A 22964-nucleotide genomic window follows, 5' to 3' on the forward strand; every position below is an offset into this window, starting at 1 on the left:
CTTGTAGAGTTTGGTTTTTGTTCGTCGAGAGAGGACTTTACTTTTCAATTGCCTACTTAGTCCATAGTAGCACCTGTTGGCAAGAGTGATTCTGCGTTGGATTTCCAGGCTGACATTGTTATTGCTGTTAATGCTGGTTCCCAGGTAGACGAAATTATCTACAACTTTAAAGTTATGACTGTCAACAGTGACGTGGGAGCCAAGACGCGAATGCGCTGACTGTTTGTTTGATGACAGGAGATATTTCGTCTTGTCCTCGTTCACCACCAGACCCATACGCTTCGCTTCCTTATCCAGTCTGGAAAAAGCAGGACTAACGGCGCGGGTGTTGTTTCCAATGATATCGATATCATCGGCGTACGCCAGTAGCTGTACACTCTTGTAGAAGATTGTACCTTCTCTATTTAGTTCTGCAGCTCTTATAATTTTTTCCAGCATCAAGTTGAACAGGTCGCACGATAGTGAGTCACCTTGTCTGGAACCTCGTCTGGTATCGAACAGCTCGGAGAGGTCCTTCCCGATCCTGACGGAGCTTTTGGTGTTGCTCAACGTCAGCTTACACAGCCGTATTAGTTTTGCGGGGATACCAAATTCAGACATCGCGGCATAAAGGCAACTCCATTTCGTGCTGTCGAAAGCAGCTTTAAAGTCGACAAAGAGATGGTGTGTGTCGATCCTATTTTCACGGGTCTTCTCCAAAATTTGGCGCATGGTGAATATCTGGTCTGTTGTTGATTTTCCAGGTCTAAAGCTGATAAGGTCCAATCAGTTTGTTGACGGTGGTCTTTAGTCTTTCACACAATACGCTCGACAGAACCTTATACGCGATGTTGAGGAGGCTTATCCCACGGTAATTGGCGCAAATTGTGGGGTCTCCCTTTTTGTGTATTGAGCAGAGTACACTGAGATTCCAATCGTCAGGCATGCTTTCTTCCGACCATATTCTGCAAAGAAGCTGATGCAAGCACCTTATCAGCTCTTCGCCGCCGTATTTGAATAGCTCGGCCGGTAATCCATCGGCCCCCGCCGCCTTATTGCTCTTCAAGCGGGTAATTGCTATTCGAATTTCTTCACGATCGGGCAATGGAACATCTGCTCCATCGTCGTCGATTGGGGAATCGGGTTCGCCATCTCCTGTTGTTGTACTTTCACTGCCATTCAGCAGGCTGGAGAAGTGTTCCCTCCACAAACTTAGTATACTCTGGTCATCAATAACTGGATCACCTCTGGGGGTCCTACAGGAGTGAGCTCCGGTCTTGAAACCTTCAGTTAGTCGCCGGATCTTTTCGTAAAATTTTCGAGCATTTCCCTTGTCGGCCAGCTTGTCAAGCTCTTCATACTCACGCATTTCGGCCTTTTTCTTTTTTTGTCTGCAAATGCGTCTCGCTTCCCTCTTCAGCTCTCGGTATCTTTCCCATCGCGCTCGTGTTGCGGTCGATCGCAACATTGCGAGGTAGGCAGTCTGTTTTCTCTCCACTGCGAGACGACAATCCTCATCATACCAGCTGTTTTTTTGGCTTTTCCGAAAACCAATGGTTTCGGTTGCAGCTGTACGTAAGGAGTTTGATATGCCGTCCCACAGCTCCCTTATACCGAGATGCTGATGAGTGCTCTCAGAGAGCAGCCAAGTAGCTTGATGGATTTTCTTATGCTGGAATCTAGTACTACAGACGACCATATTTCGGGCCCCGGCGAAGTCGATCAGCCTCAGACCGTTTGGTGATGTTTCGTCATGGAGGCTGAATTTTCCGACTGTTGTGCCAAAGACACCTTCTTTACCCACCCTAGCGTTGAAATCGCCAAGCACGATTTTTACATCGTGGCGGGGGCAGCGCTCATAGGTCTCTTCCGTCGGGGCGTGGGCGCAAATCAGCGATATGTTGAAGAACCTCGCTTTGATGCAGATTGTGGCTAGACGTTCATCCACCGGAGTGAATGCCAGGACTCGACGACGGAGTCTCTCTCCCACCACGAATCCCACACCGAATTTCTTGGATTGCGGTGATGTCAGCCTTTACTCTTACGAGGACATCAACCAGCTGGGCAGAGGCACCTTCCCAATTAAGGGTCCGGACATTCCAGGTGCATGCCCTTAAATCGTAGTCGTAAACGTTTGCAGTGGTCGTCATCAAAATTGGGGTCTCTTATCCGAGGCTGTTTTGTTCTTTTCATTGGGAGTGTTTTTATGTGGTGGGTCCCAAACCCTACGCACAACCGCATAAGCGGGTTTCGCTTTCTCACTTTAGCTCGCCTGAAAACGGATGTCTGTTGGCTACCCAGAGGATACTTGGTCTAAGACAGGAAGTCGTGAGCTGCTTGAGCCACATGTAAAAGAATCGTTCCTGGCCACTCCCAAGTGAATGACAGTCAGAAACTTTCCTCACTTATTTAGCAAATAGACCAGGGTTTTTGCATTGAATCATGTGCACTGCTATTAATATGAAGAGAACTGTATAAATCAAATGATCAAGATTAAGAGAAGAATTTAATTATGGATGATCTAACTGATCTGATAGAACTTAGTACACATATTCCTTGGTTCTGTGGTATTGCATGATATTGCAGATGGGTATATCGTGTCATTCAATATTGCTTTCATTTTGAACTCAATAGTGGGTATGATATTGATCGTATGAACAGACAGATACGAGGATAAACTACGCACCTATCTCAAGCATTTTTTTTACCGATATGCTTTATGTTAAGCGAAATCTTTTTACTCATGTGTGTTACAATATTGACCGATAAATACGCGATAAAAATCTTTAATAAAAGAAAATGTGGAACTATTTCAATATTAGAAAAATATACAATATTACAATTATTACTAAGCCAAATGTAAAATGTGACCCAGATCAAGGTTTGCACAATCGTATTCTTATATGTACTTACTTACTTATGTATTCGTATAATCACAATTGAAATAAATTATTATCACATAAATATTCACACAAGTGGCAGCAGCGTGTAATATCCGAATGAAAGATTATGACTAATATAACATTAAACTAATAGTATAACTGAAAATAGGCTCATTACCGCAAACTCACCGCAAGCACTGTTCGTAGAACTCAAAAAACCCACTCAAATAGGAAGTGAGCCGGAAGTACTCACGCTTAATTCCGTGAAATCATTAGATATCGCTAAACCGCGCATACTTCGCGGTACATATGTACATACATATTTACAATTATACTGTTGCATATGCCCCAGCGTTTATTATTCAATTAGTATGCCAGGCCGCGCTTCGTTGTGTGTGGAGAATCTTTCGTTTCGCCACCATATGCAATAGAATAGTCTGCACGCAACATTCAATTCTGCTGCTTGCTGCTTCTTCTTTTAATGAAATGTCACATGAGTTAACTAATAGTGCACAAGTCAATTGTCGACGCCTTACGACGATAATTGGGCGGAATTCATTGGAATTAATGATTACGAATGCGAACAGCGACACCAGTTGAACGCCAAACAAGTCGTTTGCCAGCGGATATGCAGCGCAAAGTGGTCACATTGGAGGGAAATGGTATCTGCGGCTAAACAGGAAGGAAGGAAACGGAGGAAACCTAAGTGCGATGCATATCTAAATGAAAATACAGAAAAAGTCCAATAAAAATAAGAGTTTTACGAGGTCAGCACTTACTAGGAGGGTCTGAAATTTGTGCAAACTTTGTTTAAAACCGGTTTTAAAAGTTTTTTCTACCACCTCTCAAACAGAACTATAATTTTAATTTTGTGCATAATTGTCTGGTAAACTCGTCGTTACATCTCTATCGATTTTTGAGATAACATGAAGTCTACCAGATATTACGTCCTCCTGAAACCTCGGTCTCCAAGTAAGTACTTAAATAAATATAAAAATGTTCAGAACTTTTCGAAATCCTTGCAGCCAATTCAATCTGCATCGTAATAAAAATCTATAATATATAGCTTTTTTAATGTCAATAAAAAATCAGCATTGATCTCCAAAATACCATGATAAATAGATTGGTCTTAGATAAACATACAACGGAAAGATTAATTTTTTGTCCTTCAAGAATTTGTTCTTAAACGTGTGGTCTGATACTTTTTTATACTCTCGCAATATTATTAAATGAAAAATATTCCCTATGAATTTCTTCAAAATATCTGAGAGACTTACCTATATTTCCGGTAAAAAAAAAATACAAGCCCTGAGGTCCTCATGTTCGATATGTGGGGCCTTGAAAATGTATGGTCCGATTTCGACGATTTTTAGAAGGGCGATGCCACACTATAAATGTAGTATTTGTGCAAATTCTGTACCGATATCTTCACTAGTGCTTACTTTATATATTTTAATGTAAACGATTCAGATCGTCTTCAAAGTTCTGGTATATAGGAAGTAGGCGAGGTTGTAAACCGATTTGGACTATTTTCACAACATATAATTGGGATGCAAGGTAACAAAAGTTGATAAGAGAGTATTATAGTTTTGTTCACATAACGGTTATTTGTAAGTCAAAAAACTAAACGAGTTAGATATAGGGTTATATATATCAAAATGATCAGGATGACGAGACGAGTTGAAATCCGGATGTCTGTCTGTCCGTCCGTCCGTCCTTCCGTGCAAGCGATAACTTGAGTTAAAATTGAGATATCTTAATGAAACTTAGAACACATGTTCCTTGGGACCATGAGAGGGTTGCTTTCGAAAATGAGCAAATTCGGTCCACTGCCACGCCCGTAAAATGGCGAAAACCAAAAACACATAAAGTGTCATAACTAAGCCATAAATAAAGTTATAAAAGAAAAATTTGGAATAAAGGATCGCACTAGGAAGGGGCATATTTCTGATGCATTTTTTTTAACCCCATATCGGTTATTTTATTGCAAATCAATTAAGCTATATAAACCAAACTTTCTTACTGCAGTCGGTTTTCTTACGTACCCCACCGCACACCATGACAATAGTTGAAATCGGATAATAACCACGCCCACCTCCCATACAAAGGTTAGGTTGAAAATGACTAAAAGTGGGTTAACTCACTAACGAAAAACGACAGCGATCTGTGGTTGCTTGATTTGTTATGAAATATAGATTAATTTTATGATTGAATATAACTGACTTTATGAATCGATTATCACGATCTGTGGTTGCTTGATTTGTTATGAAATATAGATTAATTTTATGATTGAATATAACTGACTTTATGAATCAATTATCATGTGGATCATATTTAGAAATTATTGAAACCTAGTGACATTAGAATGCCTATTCATTTCATTCAATGTGTTTCTGCTCTTAATCTAGACTCGTCGTGGAAAAACTCTTTTATAATACCTTTGCATAAAAGTGGTGTTCGATCATCCGTTGTGAACTATATACTACGTTTATGCTTCATTTCTACACGGTTATATTCCACATGGGTAAAGCCTATAAGCATAAACGGCAAATACTCTACTCGAGGTACATTCTGAATTGAACTAAATTGAAGGCTCCCGCATATTATAAATATGTCCGTATTTTCCAGATATAAGGGGTGTGCGGCATAAATCGGTTGAGAAGTGTTCGGGCAGAAATGCACTAGCAAAACCGACCACTGACCGACCCAAAAAAACCGGGTTTTCTACGAAAACCGACTACCCACTCGTCGAAGTTTTTGCAAAAAAAACCGGTTTTCGCTACACCAAAAAGTAACCAATAACCGGTTACTTTAGTACTACACAGTACCAGGCGTTTGCCGCAAAAATTCGGTAGTAAGTGGGGTAGGGGTTTTTAGCGAAAAATTGGCAATACGGGAACCCTGTATATGCAATTTGTCAAAACAATATACACCGGCACAAAAAATCAGCTGATTTGACGTTCAACTTAACTCTAAATCCGTTTATGCATCCGAGTTAACTCGTCTACATACGTAAAGAAAATGTGTATGTAAAGGGTGATTTTTTAAGAGCTTGATAACTTTTTTTAAAAAAAAAACGCATAAAATTTGCAAAATCTCATCGGTTCTTTATTTGAAACGTTAGATTGGTTCATGACATTTACTTTTTGAAGATAATTTCATTTAAATGTTGACCGCGGCTGCGTCTTAGGTGGTCCATTCGGAAAGTCCAATTTTGGGCAACTTTTTCGAGCATTTCGGCCGGAATAGCCCGAATTTCTTCGGAAATGTTGTCTTCCAAAGCTGGAATAGTTGCTGGCTTATTTCTGTAGACTTTAGACTTGACGTAGCCCCACAAAAAATAGTCTAAAGGCGTTAAATCGCATGATCTTGGTGGCCAACTTACGGGTCCATTTCTTGAGATGAATTGTTCTCCGAAGTTTTCCCTCAAAATGGCCATAGAATCGCGAGCTGTGTGGCATGTAGCGCCATCTTGTTGAAACCACATGTCAACCAAGTTCAGTTCTTCCATTTTTGGCAACAAAAAGTTTGTTAGCATCGAACGATAGCGATCGCCATTCACCGTAACGTTGCGTCCAACAGCATCTTTGAAAAAATACGGTCCAATGATTCCACCAGCGTACAAACCACACCAAACAGTGCATTTTTCGGGATGCATGGGCAGTTCTTGAACGGCTTCTGGTTGCTCTTCACCCCAAATGCGGCAATTTTGCTTATTTACGTAGCCATTCAACCAGAAATGAGCCTCATCGCTGAAGACCATAAATCGGACGTAAAGCGCGAAACACATTTCGAACCGAACACTGATTTTGGTAATAAAATTCAATGATTTGCAAGCGTTGCTCGTTAGTAAGTCTATTCATGATGAAATGTCAAAGCATACTGAGCATCTTTCTCTTTGACACCATGTCTGAAATCCCACGTGATCTGTCAAATACTAATGCATGAAAATCCTAACCTCAAAAAAATCACCCGTTATATTCTATCCGAGTAGATCATTTAACTCGTGGTGAAAAAGTGTTTATGCATGTGGATTGAACTTACCCGTGTATAATATAACCGAGTAGAAATGAAGCATAAACGTAGTAATAGAGAGATAGCAAAAATGTCACCTATACCCAAACTTGTTGAAGCTATTATCAACGGACAAATAACTTCCTCGATTTCTCATTTAATTTCATCGTCTCAGCATGGATTTTGTAAAGTAAAATCTACAGTAACAAACTCGCTTGAATTTTTAAACCATATGTCAATGGGTATTAGGGACAATGAGACTGATGTTATTTGTACATACTTTAGTAAAACATTAATCGAATCGACTAAACCACTCAATTCTCTGGCAAAAACTGGATCTTCTTGGTTTTCAACCAAGACTTCTTGAATGGGTATCTTCATATCTTAGCAATAGAAAACAACGAATATAACTATTTCGTAATACTTTATCCGATTCCGGTTTTGTGGTATGGAATCCTAGTTACCATACCCATTCTGTTAAGTTATAGTCTAAGAGCTAGCAACGTTTTTGAGCAAGAATTTCAGGTAGGCCAGTTTTTAGATATGCTATCTCTCTCACTCCCCCGGACATCATACAGGCTATCTGGCTGGCGGTAGCGGTTGCGTTCATCAGTGCGCATCGTACCTATAGAGGTAAAATATTATAATTTCAAATGATTTTAGGAAGTTTTTTTTTTATATTTTTATTAAACAATTCTCAACAAAAACTTATTATTGCCAGATATTTTTGATGTTGTTTAAACGGTGCCAAACGCTTATTTTTTATTAAACGACAACAGCTGCTTGTAGTCAATAAAAATTATTTCAAACAAGTAAGGAAAGGCTAAGTTCGGGTGCAACCGAACATTTTATACTCTCGCAATTTATTGAAGAAATAAATTTAACCAATACATAAAAAACAATTTCCTCTGAATTAAATTGAGATATCTGAGAGATTTACCCATATTTTCGGTTAAAATTTATCCTTAGGCGCTGAGTTCAACATGTTCGATATCTGGGGCCTTGAAAAGTTATGGTCCGTTTTCGACAATTTTTTCACAAGTGAAGCCAAAGATAATATGCACTATTTGTGTAAAGTTTTATTCCGTTATCTTCATTGGTTCCTTATGTTTACATTATAAAGTGAAGGACTAAGATGGATTTCAAAATTGAGTTATAAGGAAAGTAGTAGTGGGTGTGAACCGATTTCGCCCATTTTTTGTCAGTGTTATCAGGGTGTCAAGAAAATATTATATACCGAATTTCATTTGAATCGGTCGAGTGGTTCCTGAGATATGGTTTTTGACCCATAAGTGGGCGATGCCACGCCCATTTTCCATTTTGTAAAAAAATCTGAGTACAGCTCCCTTCTGCTATTTCTTCTGCAAAATTTAGTGATTCTGACGTTTTTCGTTAGTTAGTTAACCCACTTTTAGTAATTTTCAACCTAACCTAGGCGTTTGGCACCGTTTAAACAACATCAAAAATATCTGGGAATAATAAGTTTTTGTTGAGAATTGTTTAATAAAAATATTTTAAAAAAAAACTTTTTAAAATCATTCAAAAATTATGATATTTTACCTGTATAGGTACGATGCGCACTGATGAACGCAACCGCTACCGCCAGCCAGATAGCCTGTATGATGTCCGGGGGAGTGAGAGAGATAGCATATCTAAAAACTGGCCTACCTGAAATTCTTGTTTTTTTGACGTTGCTAGCTCTCGTACTATTAGAGTCTGTTCAAAAATAAGTTTTACTTTTCGCTTTAGGTCACTTACATTGGGATTCATGATTGAATCTTCCTTCGTATACTAGTCGTTTAAAACTTATAAATCTACGTACTCTCACTAGTCGTAGGGAAATGCTAGGAATAATATTCCTAGTAAAACTTCTGAATGGTTCAGTTTGTAGTTAATTCCTTTTGTCTGATATTAAGTTTAATGCCCCATTTCGTTCATCTAGGCAGTTTATACCATTGGTTTTAAATCTTCTAGAACAATTTTGGGTTAAACGAATCATTCTGCCAAATATGTCATGATTTTAATTCTTATTCCAGCAGCTGTGATCTATCTGACTCATTCAAAAAACATTTAAACCTTTTGTATTTCTAATTTTGAAATCTTAGCTGTTGAAGTTTTTCTTTCTGTAGCTGATCAGTTGAAGATCTACACGCTTCAAAATCTTTTGCCTTTCTTTTCAAATTGTCGAATTCAGATACTGTGACACCACTATTTTCGTAAGACGGAAAGACAAGCCATAATTATACCCTTGAATCTCAAAAATACGCATATTGACTCTCCACTTGTGAGCCAAATTGAGACTGAACAAAATTTTTTGGAGGTTCAAGTCCATATAATCAAATTCGGGCCAAATATTCGTTTATCATTGAGCGGTAACGATTCCCATTCACAGTAACGCGGCAGTCTTAATCATCACGAAAAAAGTACGGCCCATAAACCGCATCAAACCGTAAATTTTTCGGGATGCAATGGTGACTAATGGATTACGTGTGGATTGCTGCCTGAGAAATAACTCATATTTTCTTTTATTGACGAAACCATTCCGGCAGAAATGAACTTGTAGATGGTTTTTCGATGGAAATACGTATAATTTTCAAGTTGCTGCTCAGCCCAATTCACGAAAATATGACATTTCTGGTGGTCAAGCGGATTCAGCTCTTGCGTCAATTTGATCTCGTAAGAATGTAGGCCAAGATCTTTCGCCACAACGACGTCGCAGTCGCCCAACGCTTAAGAACGACGTGTAAGAGACTAATTACGCTAACGGCAGCAATATGTATTCTCGACACTACGGGAACATTTTGTACTGTGCCTGTGGATTCCAATTTATCCACTAGACGCTCAATTGTTGATCTGACAGGGCGATTAAGTCGACAAAAAATAGGATGTAGAGCTCTTAAAGTTGAGGCCACTGACTTCGAATTTCAGTAGTAAGTTTTATTAATTTCTACTCGTTGTTGGATCGTATACCTTTCCATGATGAAATGGCAAAGCTTATTGAAAAGAATGTCAAAATAGCGGGAAAAATATGTCGGCTCAAATTCACATTTCTTCACTTCTTTACGATTACAATTAATGAAATGTCACTTTAATGATTTTAAATAGTGTAGTTTAAATTCATATGTGTTTGGATTCACTATTCCCAAACTTGTAAAAATACATTGACAATTGCTTTCCAATCATTATAGGCACCAACAGCTATCTTTAAACGATATTCCCCCTCTGGCAGTGGCAGCAAAACAAAATATTGTGGTTTTAGAATTAGTCGATCAACGATGATATCATTCTGTAAGAATAATTAGAAAGTATTGTAACTGATCATTAGATCCTTAAATTGGTATTGTATACACTTACGTTATAAGGACATGTGTGGTTGATATTTGAATAGGCTTCTAAGAATTTGAAAATTATATCAAAAAAGCCAACGCGCTTTTTATTACGAAGAAATTCACAAAAATCCACTGTTTTGTTGAACAGGAAAGGTCGATAACCGTTAAATTTCTTGAATAATTCCACATTTAACTGAAACGGATATGAAAAACTGGCTATTACAAATTATATATATTTATTTAAATTAGTTTCAACTTACACTGACATTATTCACTGGTACTTCGAAGAGATTAACACGCAACGAAAGGGCGACTTCATCGCGAGACAACGCTTTGAGTTTGCAATTGCCAAAATCAGCGAACGATTTATCGAGCGTTTTACATTTTATATTCGTAAATTTGATCAACGATACAGGCTGCACATAACGCAGACAAAAAGTAAATATGAGGATAAGAATTAACCACAACAGCAAGGAGCGCATTTTGTCGACTGGATATGACCTCAAAAATATCAAAACTGTTCTGCACCAAACCGACTCTACTAATGGATATTGCTGTTTATTAGTTACTAATTTACTTTAAATTAAGCTAATGATAATGACTCTTTATGTGATATATATCACTGCTTTTAAATTGCATATTAAATGGTAGTCAATTGTCGTCAGTGGGATGGTGTACCGTTGCACGTTGTAAATATGTATATGTTTGGTATTTCCCAATATCATTTTCGTATAATAATTTGTTATTTGCTTCAAACTAGGCCGTGTATATCCCGAAATGTGGACGCCATAACTTTGTATTTAAATAACACTAGTTTTTTTTTATTTAAATTTTAATTAAATTAATTTTTTTATTGACTTCGTGCAATATATGTAGATCGGCTACCAATTATGAATCAATCAGTAAATAATTTTGGTTTATACTACCTCTAATTGTATGTACAGTGCACATCTCCTTCGTTACATAATCATTTTGGCCGAATTAAGCTAGGAACAGCCGCACCATCCAGTTCTTCTTTAGATTTGCTTCATTTTTGTTTCCAAATATGAAGTAATTCTTTGCCCGACAGAAATTTTAATTGGATGAAAGGATTGTTACCGCCTTGGAAACCTAGTTTTGTAGTCGGCAGCAGATTTTTCAGAAGAGTTAAAGAAGTCGTAGTAATGTTGGGTCAACCATTTTGATCAATAAATATCTCACAAAGTTATTGAAATAATTGATGAATTTTTTTCTTATAGATTTGAAAACCTGCTTAAATATTAGGTTGTCAAATATCTCCCCGCCTTTTTGCCTTTTGAATTGTATATAATTGAATTGTGTAGAAAGCGCTACAGAGCTCGTATCTGGCAATACTATACATCTTTGAAAGGTCTTGACAGAACCTACAAAACGACGTTATGCATGATTAATTTTGATATGGAGTTCACTAACGCCGAATTCGCGCTATTTTAAAGTTTTCCTTCGTTAAAGGCAAATCCGCTGGAGAAACGTTCCATGAGATTAGTGGTGTTTTGGAGGATGGTACTATATCACTTCGTACTGCGGAGGAATGGTTTCGACGATTCAGAGCGGGTGGAAACGACACCATGGATAAGCCAACCGGCGGAAGACCAGTGACGACGAATACCGATCACACCATGGAAAACATCGAGTTAGACCGGCATGTCGCATCTCGTGACATCGCCCAGGAGATGGGAGTTATTCACCAAACCATTTTAAACCATCTGCAGAAGGCTGGATACACAATAAGCTTGATGTTTGGTGCCGCATGATTTGATGCATAAAAACCTTCTGGACCGAAACACCGCCTGCGATATGCTGCAGAAACGGAACGAACTCGACCCATTTTTGAAATGTATGGTGGCTGGCGACGAAAAATAGATCGCATACGACACTATCAAATCAAAACGGTCATGGTCGAGGGCCGGTGAATCGTCCCAAACAGTGGCCAAGCCGGGATTGGCCGTCAATGGGTAGGGTGTGCTGTGTGTTTGGTGGGATTGGAAGGGAATCATCCACTAGGAGCTGCTCCCATATGGCCAGACGCATAATTCTACCAACTACTGCGAACAACTGGACCGCTTGATTTGAAAATTCATCCGTATCACTTCAAACTCGTTACTCGGGGTTTTCGGGGTTGCTGATTAAGAATTCGGTGTCGGCTTTTCAAAAATCAAAACCTCCGAGTAAGAGTTTGGATCGATGAATTTAAAAAAAAAGACTTCCGAATTCTTTCCGAATATTCATTCTTTTTCAACTAACAGCCAATTATCGCTTCGCTTGATTAATACTGAAATAAATAAATTCTTCTTCGGACTTCGGTGCCGATTTAGTTATTCCCAAACTTGTGCAAATATATTTACAACTGCTTTCCAATCATTATAAGCACCAACGGTAATTTTCACGCGATATTCACCTGCTGGAACTGGTAACAATGCAAGATATTGTGGTTTTAAAATAAGTTCATCAACGATGATATCATTCTGCAAGAATAATAAACATTATATACTGTTTCTTAAATGTTGCAAATGGTTGAGTAATAGAGGCGCTAAATGAACGACTTATTTTTAGATAGATAGAATATAAAATATGATTGGAAGTTGTGAGATCCTGCCTCATTCCATCCGGAAGTTGATGCCATTTCCATTTTGCAATCATGTAATCAAATGATATGAAATTGGGATATGAAAGAAATCGTAAATAATGTGAAAACTAAAAAATGTCCGAGGCTGATAGCGATTGATAGTGATATTGTCTAGTCGTCTGATTATATTAACCACCTTGAAAATTTCACCTTACATCTTCTATTATACTTAAATTATAAGGACAAGTGTGGTTGCTATTTGAATTGGATTATAAAAATTTGAAAACCAAATTAAAACGGTCACCACAGAAATCAACAAGAGACGGCTCACAGGAAATTTACATACAGTAGTAAAAAATCATAGTTATTTTATATAATTTTAGTCAAATGTTTAAACTTTTTACTTTAAAACAATAATATATGTAGAATAATTGAGTATTAAGTGTAAACAGAGTCAGTGTTGTTGATTGCACTTATTCTTCCATTTATTTTAATTCATTTTAGATATTTTATCATTTTGGTAGCTAACAATATAAACAGTGATATCTTTTTTGTTCTTTACACTAAAGAAATATTTCCATACTTCGGTTCCATCTATTAGGACTAGTTGTGGAAGGCTGTGCTAAAAAAAGCATCCCCAGACCATTCGGCTGCCTCCCCGCTTAACGATTCATTGAAGACATTCGTCCTTGAACCAGTCACAAGTTCTCCGCCTTACGTACGACATGCCGTCGCTACTAGAAGGGTTAAATTTTGATTCATCCGAGAAGATAACATTTCTCCAATGAAAATGACTCCAATTTCCATGATCTTTTGCCCATCGAATACGGTTTTGATGCATTTTTGAGGTCCAAAGTCGTTTTTTGGCGGACCGAAGAGCGTTCAAATCAACATCTTGAAGCCTTCAACGATCGGTTCTTGCGCGAATTTCTGTACCGACATCTTGAAATAACTTCACTTTAACATCCTCAGTAGTTTTGAAGCGATTCCTCAAACAAATACGTCCCATCACTCGATTTTTCTTTGAATTTGTCTTCATCTTTGCTCCAGAGCCAGTTTTTTTCTTAAGAGACCTGGTTCTATCGATTTCTCCGACGGAGGACTTGCTGAAGCCAACTCTATCACTTATTTCACGAATTGTCAGTTTTTATTTTTCCAAAATCAAAATATTACTTTTTTGCATTTCGGGCATTTTTTTTTTAAATTCGGCATATTTAATTTTTAGCGAAGCACAAGCACAAAATAAATTATTAAACTCTTAAAAAATAAACTAAAAGTTTCTTTAAAACGTGTACCCACCCACTGTAAAATACACTGTTCGGTCACAATCGCCCGTTAAATACAAATAAAATGGTTGTCCGGATTTCACTGCCCGCTACTGTACATTGAAGAGTTAATTGCTGAGGCTGCGCATTATTTTGACACAAAAGACTCAAGTATAATGGCAACCGCGCTATCTATAATATATATTTCTCTAATTCCCATCGACAAAATTACGAGCATTAGTAGAATTGAATCCATATTAATCAATTTATTTATTTTTAGCACCAAACCACATTATTTTCAGATATCTTATATATTAAATACTATATACTCGAGAAATATTGACAACCGGCTTCGAAAATAAAGTTTTGAGAAACCTCGTTTAAAACTTTGAGTGACATCATAACTTTCATGGAGCACGTTCTGACTACTTTTTCCTATATAACTAACACAATGTAGGTGCCTGTATGAAATGGGTCTGTAGTGCAAGTAAAGGATTCGTCTAACCCAACTCTCGGCTGTTAGAATAAACAATATATTAGTACTTCAAGCTAATGCAGTTACTTATCTTTAAATTCTGCTGGGTAGGAGTTTCACGTAGAGAAAATATATATAAAGCAAAACTTAACTTAAAGATAAGAAGAAAGATATAAATATGACTTCATTAACTGTAATTATTCAAAGACTTTGATTTGATCTGCATACGGATTTAGTTATTCCCAGGTTTGTGCAAATATATTTACAATCGCCTTCCAATCATTATAAGCACCAACGGTAATCTTCATGCGATATTCCCCCGCTGGCAAGGGCAATAAAGTAAAATATTGTGGTTTTAGAATAAGGCCATCCACGATGATATCATTCTGAAATAAAAATAAGTATGCATTTTACTTGATAATAAAGAAAAAGGCTCGTCCATAAAGTGTTTTTTAAATATTTTGTATGAAAATGATTTGTTTTCATTTGAAATAAAAGATATGGATGGAAACCGTGGGATCTCGCTTCATATCATTGATCTTATACCTATACTATATTGTCGTTTAAATTATATGGACTGTCCATTATATTGTACTTTATATTTGTCATTATACTTACGCCATAAGGACAAGTATGGTTGATATTTGAATAGTTTTCCAAAAAATTAAAAAATATATTCAAGAATAGGACACGCTTTTTATTGCGAAGAAATTCACAAAAATCCATTGTTTTGTTGAACAGGTAGGGTCGATAGCCGTTATATTTCTTGAAACATTCTACATTCAACTAAAACAAATAAGACAAACTGCCAATTACAATTTTCTATATAAAGTTATCGGTATTTAGGCTTACGCTGACATTATTCACTGGTACTTCGAAGAGATTGACACGCAGCGAAAGGGCGACTTTATCGCGAGACAATGCTTTGAGCTTACAATAGGCGAAATCAGCGAATGGTTTATCGAGCGCCAAACATTGAATATTTGTAAATTTTATCTTTGATATAGAATGAGTAGAACGCAGAGACAAGCTAAGTATCAGCGTACATATTAACCACAACACCGAGCAACACATTTTGACGACTGAACAACGACTATCAAACGCCAACAAAATATTTGGCAATAACTCCAGAACTGTGTTACTAAATTTGGTAACATAACATAAATTTTCTATTAAATTGCTTTAATTATAGGGCATTATGACTAATTACTTATTAAAATAAATATAATTGATTTTAACATACTGATTAAAAACACGAAACAATAGTCACTGGAGTGACATACAGTTGTTCGAATTTACTATTAGTCTTCGGTTCCACAATTTAAATAGCTATAAAATACATATATATACAGTTGAACTTCCATAACAAGAACTTCTATAACTCGAAGATCTCCAAAACTCGAACTCTTAAATTGGCAATAGAAGTCAAATTTTATCATAATAGTCTGAAAAAATTTCGTCTACTTGTGGAATAAAAGTAGAGTATAATCTAGACAATATTTCCACGAAATTCTTTTAACACACTACTGTATTGTTATTTAAATGAATAATATGACATTAAATTGGGGACAATTAATGTTGTTTATATAATGTTTTTGTATATATACATATACATATGCATCTCTGCAATATGTAATCGGTATTTATATATGTTTTGAGTTATTAGCTTTTAGAACTGATTATTTCTTTTCCTTAAACCGAACATGTCGGAGTGACCCCACTGAAGCTTGCCTCTGTTAGCAGTGACCAAATACTCCAATGTATCTTGTACAAGGGTGCTCGGGGGACCAGGCAAGTATAATTCCAAATCATATTATGCAAAAAACTATAATGTCTAATAACTAAACCAGAATTTTATCTACAAAATGAAAATTGCAGAGTATGACAGTACGGGGACAGTCTGTGGTAAGCATCCAAAACTTGGTTTATTATTGGTTAAAAGAAGCATAGTTATGGAATTTAAGTGAATCATATCGAGAACAATTCTCATATCAAAATATATAATTGAAACAATTAAAATTATTCACTTCAACAAATCACGTTAAGCTGTAGGGTTCTGAGTAATATACTATATTTGGAAAATAAGATCGATATGTATAAAAAAGTATATGCAACGATGCAAAACCGTATTGTAAGAGAAAGTATTTATAATTATAGAACCTTATGTATACAATCAAACGGAGTTATCTAAAAGATTCTTTTTATTAGCGGATCGGATACTCGTTATCCTCTTGCCTTACATCACTGGATCAGACCAAGAGATAAATTGAACCACTTACGCTGGACTAAGGATGAAATAATTTTGCAAAATAATTATTTTCTTTTTGGCAGGAAATAAAGGATATGGATGGAACCTGAGGGATCTTGGCGTAAATTTGAATTTTTGTACCCTCTCATTCTGCTTATGATGAACCACCATGTATTTAACATTATACATACATTATAAGGGCAAGTGTGGTTGATATTTGAATCCAACACGTCTTTTACTACGAAGAGATTCACAAAAATCCTTTGTTTTGTTGAACAGGTAGGGTCGATAACCGTTATATTTCTATGAATTGAATTATTTTTGAACTTATGCTGACATTATTCACCGGTACTTCGAAGAGAATAACACGCAACGAAAGAGCAAATTCATGTCGAGATAACGCTTTCAGCTTAATCCAGAAAAAAATTAAATGCCAAGAAGAAATTTAACCACAAGCACGAATAACGCATTTTGTCGACAGAAAGATAATACCGTCCGAAACTACTGTGTTCTGTCGTACATCCATTTTTGCTATTTATTTACCATGAGTTATGCATATTAATTACACCTGACAAAAAACTCTAATTCTAAGTTATTTATTGACGGCTGGTGTAATATCGATTCAACCAAATTATGCGTGACATATTGTTCTCAGATAAAATCTTGAACATTACAAATAAATCATATTCCGAATAAAGTTTAAAATGAAAAACAAATTAAACTACTAAACTGCAACTTAGTGTAGTGATCACAGTTTTAAAAAGTGAACATAGAATTTTCAAACAAACATTCGGTTGTAACCGAACATTTTATACTCTTTCAATTAATTGTTATAGTTTTATTAAGATAAAGTGCCATAGAATAACGAAAATCATCATATATAGTATAGAGAGGCTGAGGTAAATCCTGAACCGATTTCATTCATTTTCACCTCCAAGGTACACTATATCCAAGACTATGTGCTCACTTAATTTGGCTAAGATATCTCACATAAGAACCGATATATGCTGAATTAATTAGCTATATCAGAGCTAGGGGAAGTTATGACCCGATTTTAACCATTTTTGGAACAGAGACACACTATTAAAAGAAAAGGATTTCCTCTGAATTACATTCAAATATTTGAGAGATTTACCGATATTTTCGGTGAAATTTCGAGGCCTTGTTATAATCCAATTTCGACAATTTTTTCACACATTAGACGGAATTAAAAAATATATATTATATAGGAAGTAGGCGTGATTGTTAACCGGTTTCGTCCATTTTCCACAATAATACCAGGATGTCAAAAAAAGTGGTATGAACCGAATTTCATTGAAATCGGTCGAATAGTTTCAGAAAGATGGTTTTTGACCCATAGATGGTCCACGCCCATGTTAAATTAAAATAAAAATCTCAATCAAATCTGCGCCCTTCTAATGTGATCATGTGTACCATTTACTCGTTTGTGCTTTCGGTTTTCGACTCTTGTGGGCGTGGTATTAGTCCGATTTCACCCATTTTCAATAACAACCCTCCAATAGCTCCAGGAACTTGTGAACCAAGCTTCGTCAATATATCTTAATTTGTACTCAAGTTTTCTGTTGCACGGACAGACGGGCGGACGGACAGACAGACATCCGGATTTCAACTCTTCTCGTCATCCTGATCATTTTGTTATACATACATATAATGTGCACCCGACACCTGAAAATAGATCCACGACTTTTAATTTAGCCTCTAATTAATTTAATTTATCTCAGTCTTTCCCTACTTATTTCTGTTATTCAAAGAGACGTGAGCTTAGCATAACTTGAAATTAAGTATAAAAAAGCATAAGCACATATAACGGGTGATTTTTTTGAGGTTAGGATTTTCATGCATTAGTATTTGACAGATCACGTGGGATTTCAGACATGGTGTCAAAGAGAAAGATGCTCAGTATGCTTTGACATTTCATCATGAATAGACTTACTAACGAGCAACGCTTGCAAATCATTGAATTTTATTACCAAAATCAGTGTTCGGTTCGAAATGTGTTTCGCGCTTTACGTCCGATTTATGGTCTACATAATCGACCAAGTGAGCAAACAATTAATGCGATTGTGACCAAGTTTCGCACTCAGTTTACTTTATTGGACATTAAACCAACCACACGAATGCGTACAGTGCGTACAGAAGAGAATATTGCGTCTGTTTCTGAGAGTGTGGCTGAAGACCGTGAAATGTCGATTCGTCGCCGTTCGCAGCAATTGGGTTTGTGTTATTCGACCACATGGAAGATTTTACGCAAAGATCTTGGTGTAAAACCGTATAAAATACAGCTCGTGCAAGAACTGAAGCCGAACGATCTGCCACAACGTCGAATTTTCAGTGAATGGGCCCTAGAAAAGTTGGCAGAAAATCCGCTTTTTTATCGACAAATTTTGTTCAGCGATGAGGCTCATTTCTGGTTGAATGGCTACGTAAATAAGCAAAATTGCCGCATTTGGGGTGAAGAGCAACCAGAAGCCGTTCAAGAACTGCCCATGCATCCCGAAAAATGCACTGTTTGGTGTGGTTTGTACGCTGGTGGAATCATTGGACCGTATTTTTTCAAAGATGCTGTTGGACGCAACGTTACGGTGAATGGCGATCGCTATCGTTCGATGCTAACAAACTTTTTGTTGCCAAAAATGGAAGAACTGAACTTGGTTGACATGTGGTTTCAACAAGATGGCGCTACATGCCACACAGCTCGCGATTCTATGGCCATTTTGAGGAAAAACTTCGGAGAACAATTCATCTCAAGAACTGGACCCATAAGTTGGCCACCAAGATCATGCGATTTAACGCCTTTAGACTATTTTTTGTGGGGCTACGTCAAGTCTAAAGTCTACAGAAATAAGCCAGCAACTATTCCAGCTTTGGAAGACAACATTTCCGAAGAAATTCGGGCTATTCCGGCCGAAATGCTCGAAAAAGTTGCCCAAAATTGGACTTTCCGAATGGACCACCTAAGACGCAGCCGCGGTCAACATTTAAATGAAATTATCTTCAAAAAGTAAATGTCATGAACCAATCTAACGTTTCAAATAAAGAACCGATGAGATTTTGCAAATTTTATGCGTTTTTTTTTTTTTAAAGTTATCAAGCTCTTAAAAAATCACCCTTTAGCACATAAATATATATGTAGAAAAGTTCTTTCAGTACCGTTCGTGCTACGTCACAACGAAACTGCTTTATTACAGCTCTCAGAGGGCCAATATAAGCACGACGTCACTACTTCGGCCATTATGATTTCGTTTTGACTGCTTATATATATATATATATATATATATATATATATATACTCAGTTATACCTACGCCTAAAATGTGGTTTTAATCAGCCTAACGGAATGTGGCTGTCGGCATTGACGTCATTAGCTGTGAAATTTCCCAAAATACATTAATTGCGTATGTATATGAGTATATGTAAGTAGTGGGCGTGAGTAGAGTATGACGAACAACTGATTGATACCTCCCATGCTCTGTGATTCGTACTCACGTTCCGTGGTCTGCTTTTTGGAAGCGTTTTGTCTTATTATGCGTAGGCGTAAGTACGCTAATAATAGTCTTGATAATGCGGCGTGGGGGAGTGATTTTATTGTGAAATTTAGAGGATGTGGTCCAGCTGCGTAAGACAACTGATATGGAAGGTAACAATTTTAGGCAAACGCTTAGAGTGAACAATGAGTGGGATATGTTTAGCAAACAGCTGTGGGGAAGTCTTAAATCATTCCAAGAAGTTACTTAAGTATCTATATGCAGTTTTTTCCCCCCACATGTGGTGTCATAAACAAACTGAACTGTCAAGCTTTCATAATAATTGTAAACAACCACAATTCATGCCGTCATGAATGATTGGCGAGAACCTACTAACCAGTTTAACGATTGTATGACAAAAGTGTCTGATTTTTTTATTTTCAAAGAAAAATAAAAAAGACTTGTTCCCCGCAGAGAAGGCTCCAGTACCCCCAGCAAATTTGGAAGAACATTTCGGTTATGATGATGATGGAGAACTGAACAGTGCAGAAAAGATGGACGCTACGTATTCTCCTGAAAACAACGACAAATATGACCCCATTTAATCGAAAAATCTGAACTAAACGACCTAGTAAGTGACCCCCACTTGTTCAAGGTCCATACGGAACTTTTATGTTCAAGACTACAATATTGGCATCAGGAACAGAAGTAACCATTTTTAGAGCCCGTAATCAGAAGCTATCCCCGTTTTTAAAAACTCGCAAAATGTTATCACCATAAGAAGGTTGCTTTCATACTCAACCGATTTCAATGAAATCCGTTTCATAATTTCTTCCTGGCTTCCCAATGATATGTTATGAAAATAGTCCAAATCGGTTCACAACCACGCCTACTTCCCATATACCAGAACTTTGAAGTTGATACTCAATCGTTCACTAAGCAATCAATGACTTAAGCACCAGTAAATATATTGGAACAAAACTTTATACTTCAAAATCGGACTATAACATTTCAAGACCTACCAAACTTGGTTTTCAATAAATCGATTGTGACATTCGCTGTGTGGCTTGTGGTGCCGTCCTGTTGGAACCACATAAGTCCATATCAGACTCCGAATTTCGGTAGTACATTTTAATAATTTCGGCTCGTTGTTGGATCGTATATCTTTCCATTATGAAATGGCCAACCTTTCTGAAGAGACACCTCAAAGAGCGGACGGAAATGTCAATATAGAGTCGATTGCTGTCCCTATCTGTCTACTTTTGTAGCCTCCTATTGAAAACCCCTTTATGTATGTAGCGATTCTCGTTTTTCTAGTGGACCTTATGTCAAATATATGGGTCGAATTGTGTGTTTTCGTAATAAAATCACATAAATAAAGAGTATGAAATGTACGGTTACACACGAACATAACCTTCCTTACTTGTTTTAATTTATTTTGTGTAGTGTAAAAACTTTCCAAACATTAATGCACGTGTACATCCATTAAATAATTCAGCATTAAATGGAATATCGACAACAATTATAGTCTATCTATCGCATATTTTGATCGCGAAACCATTAAATATATAGTTGAAACAAAATATGAAATGGTTTTTGGTCTCTCAGTCGTAGTAAAAATGCACTCTAAATTGGTTCGTTGGTATTTTTTGATGATACTCTGCTATATCGGACTGTGGTCTGACTATAGTTCGGGCAGTTCATTTGTACAGGGTACTCGTATCGTTTTCAATAATCTACAATGTCATTCGACGAACAAAACCCTTTTTCGTTTTCAACAATGCCAAATCAAGCTACAAAAACGTGGATATAGTGAAGTGAATATTTACGGGAAAATGACGAAATCAATTGACAATATAACAGTTTGTATATGGCATACTTCATGTGGTTCTTGAAGTATGTTTTAACAATAAATTTTTTCGCATTTCAGGTAAGAGCTGAGCTATTCCGCAAAACAAATGGTTACACTCCGTTCAATTACAAATTCAATATGGACTTTTGCGAACTGAAACGCTATCCGCAACGTCAACCAGTCATGGCTATATTCTTCAGATATTTGGAGCGGAATAGTAATCTGAATCATACCTGTCCATATGATGTAGGTTAACTGTTAATAATTTTTTCAAGTTAGATAATGGATGAATTTTACTTGCAGCATGATATTATACTGAAAAACTTCGTTATGCCGGATGAAGTATTGAGACTGTTGCCATATCCCAAAGGCGATTATATGGTGCAGTTGGGCTTCGCTATATACAATACTTGGCTCGTTGATGTGAAGGCATTTGCACAGATAGTCGATTGAAGCTGAGATATATATATAAATCTCATATATTTCAATACGCTCTGCACTTACGCGAATAATTAGTGTTTCAATATACAAATATAAATAATACAAGCAAATTGACTAAATTTCGTTTCGAACTGTTTAGTTTAATTCATCAAATCGAGAAAGTTTACTTCCACAATCGTAACCATTTATCATAAAAATTGAAGGGTAATCCTGAATAAAGGCTACTTCTGAAAAAAGTTTTAGCAGAACGAGGAGGTCTTATGTACGAGGATGTAGACCAATTATTCTCTGTCTTGCACATTCATTATTCATTTCGTATCACAAGTGACCTGTAGACTGCTGTACAAAGTATTACTTTTCTTCGATTTCGTTGAATTCCTCTAGACATTTTTGTCGGTTTCTACCTATCGA

General features: G+C 36.8%; 3 protein-coding genes across 3 annotated transcripts; 1 reads left to right on the forward strand and 2 right to left on the reverse strand.

The window, feature by feature from the left end:
• Window positions 1-10011: 10011 nt before the first annotated feature.
• On the reverse strand, window positions 10012-13827 carry LOC105214603 (uncharacterized). The gene is made up of 5 exons (XM_029041907.2): window positions 13729-13827; window positions 12568-12687; window positions 10465-10620; window positions 10230-10397; window positions 10012-10161 (listed from the first exon to the last, which is right to left on the reverse strand). Exons 1-5 carry the CDS (start codon window positions 13825-13827, stop codon window positions 10012-10014), a joined length of 693 nt encoding a protein of 230 aa, XP_028897740.2.
• A 937-nt stretch (window positions 13828-14764) lies between these two features.
• On the reverse strand, window positions 14765-15602 carry LOC114804267 (uncharacterized). The gene is made up of 3 exons (XM_054229121.1): window positions 15396-15602; window positions 15147-15293; window positions 14765-14914 (listed from the first exon to the last, which is right to left on the reverse strand). The coding sequence occupies exons 1-3, from the start codon at window positions 15600-15602 to the stop codon at window positions 14765-14767; spliced, it is 504 nt and encodes a 167-aa protein (XP_054085096.1).
• A 6493-nt stretch (window positions 15603-22095) lies between these two features.
• Window positions 22096-22565, forward strand: LOC105214602 (uncharacterized). The gene is made up of 3 exons (XM_011188125.3): window positions 22096-22122; window positions 22191-22358; window positions 22416-22565. Exons 1-3 carry the CDS (start codon window positions 22096-22098, stop codon window positions 22563-22565), a joined length of 345 nt encoding a protein of 114 aa, XP_011186427.1.
• The last annotated feature ends 399 nt before the right edge of the window (window positions 22566-22964 follow it).

This window comes from Zeugodacus cucurbitae, chromosome 4 (genome assembly GCF_028554725.1).
Source record: "Zeugodacus cucurbitae isolate PBARC_wt_2022May chromosome 4, idZeuCucr1.2, whole genome shotgun sequence".
NCBI lineage: Eukaryota > Metazoa > Arthropoda > Insecta > Diptera > Tephritidae > Zeugodacus > Zeugodacus cucurbitae.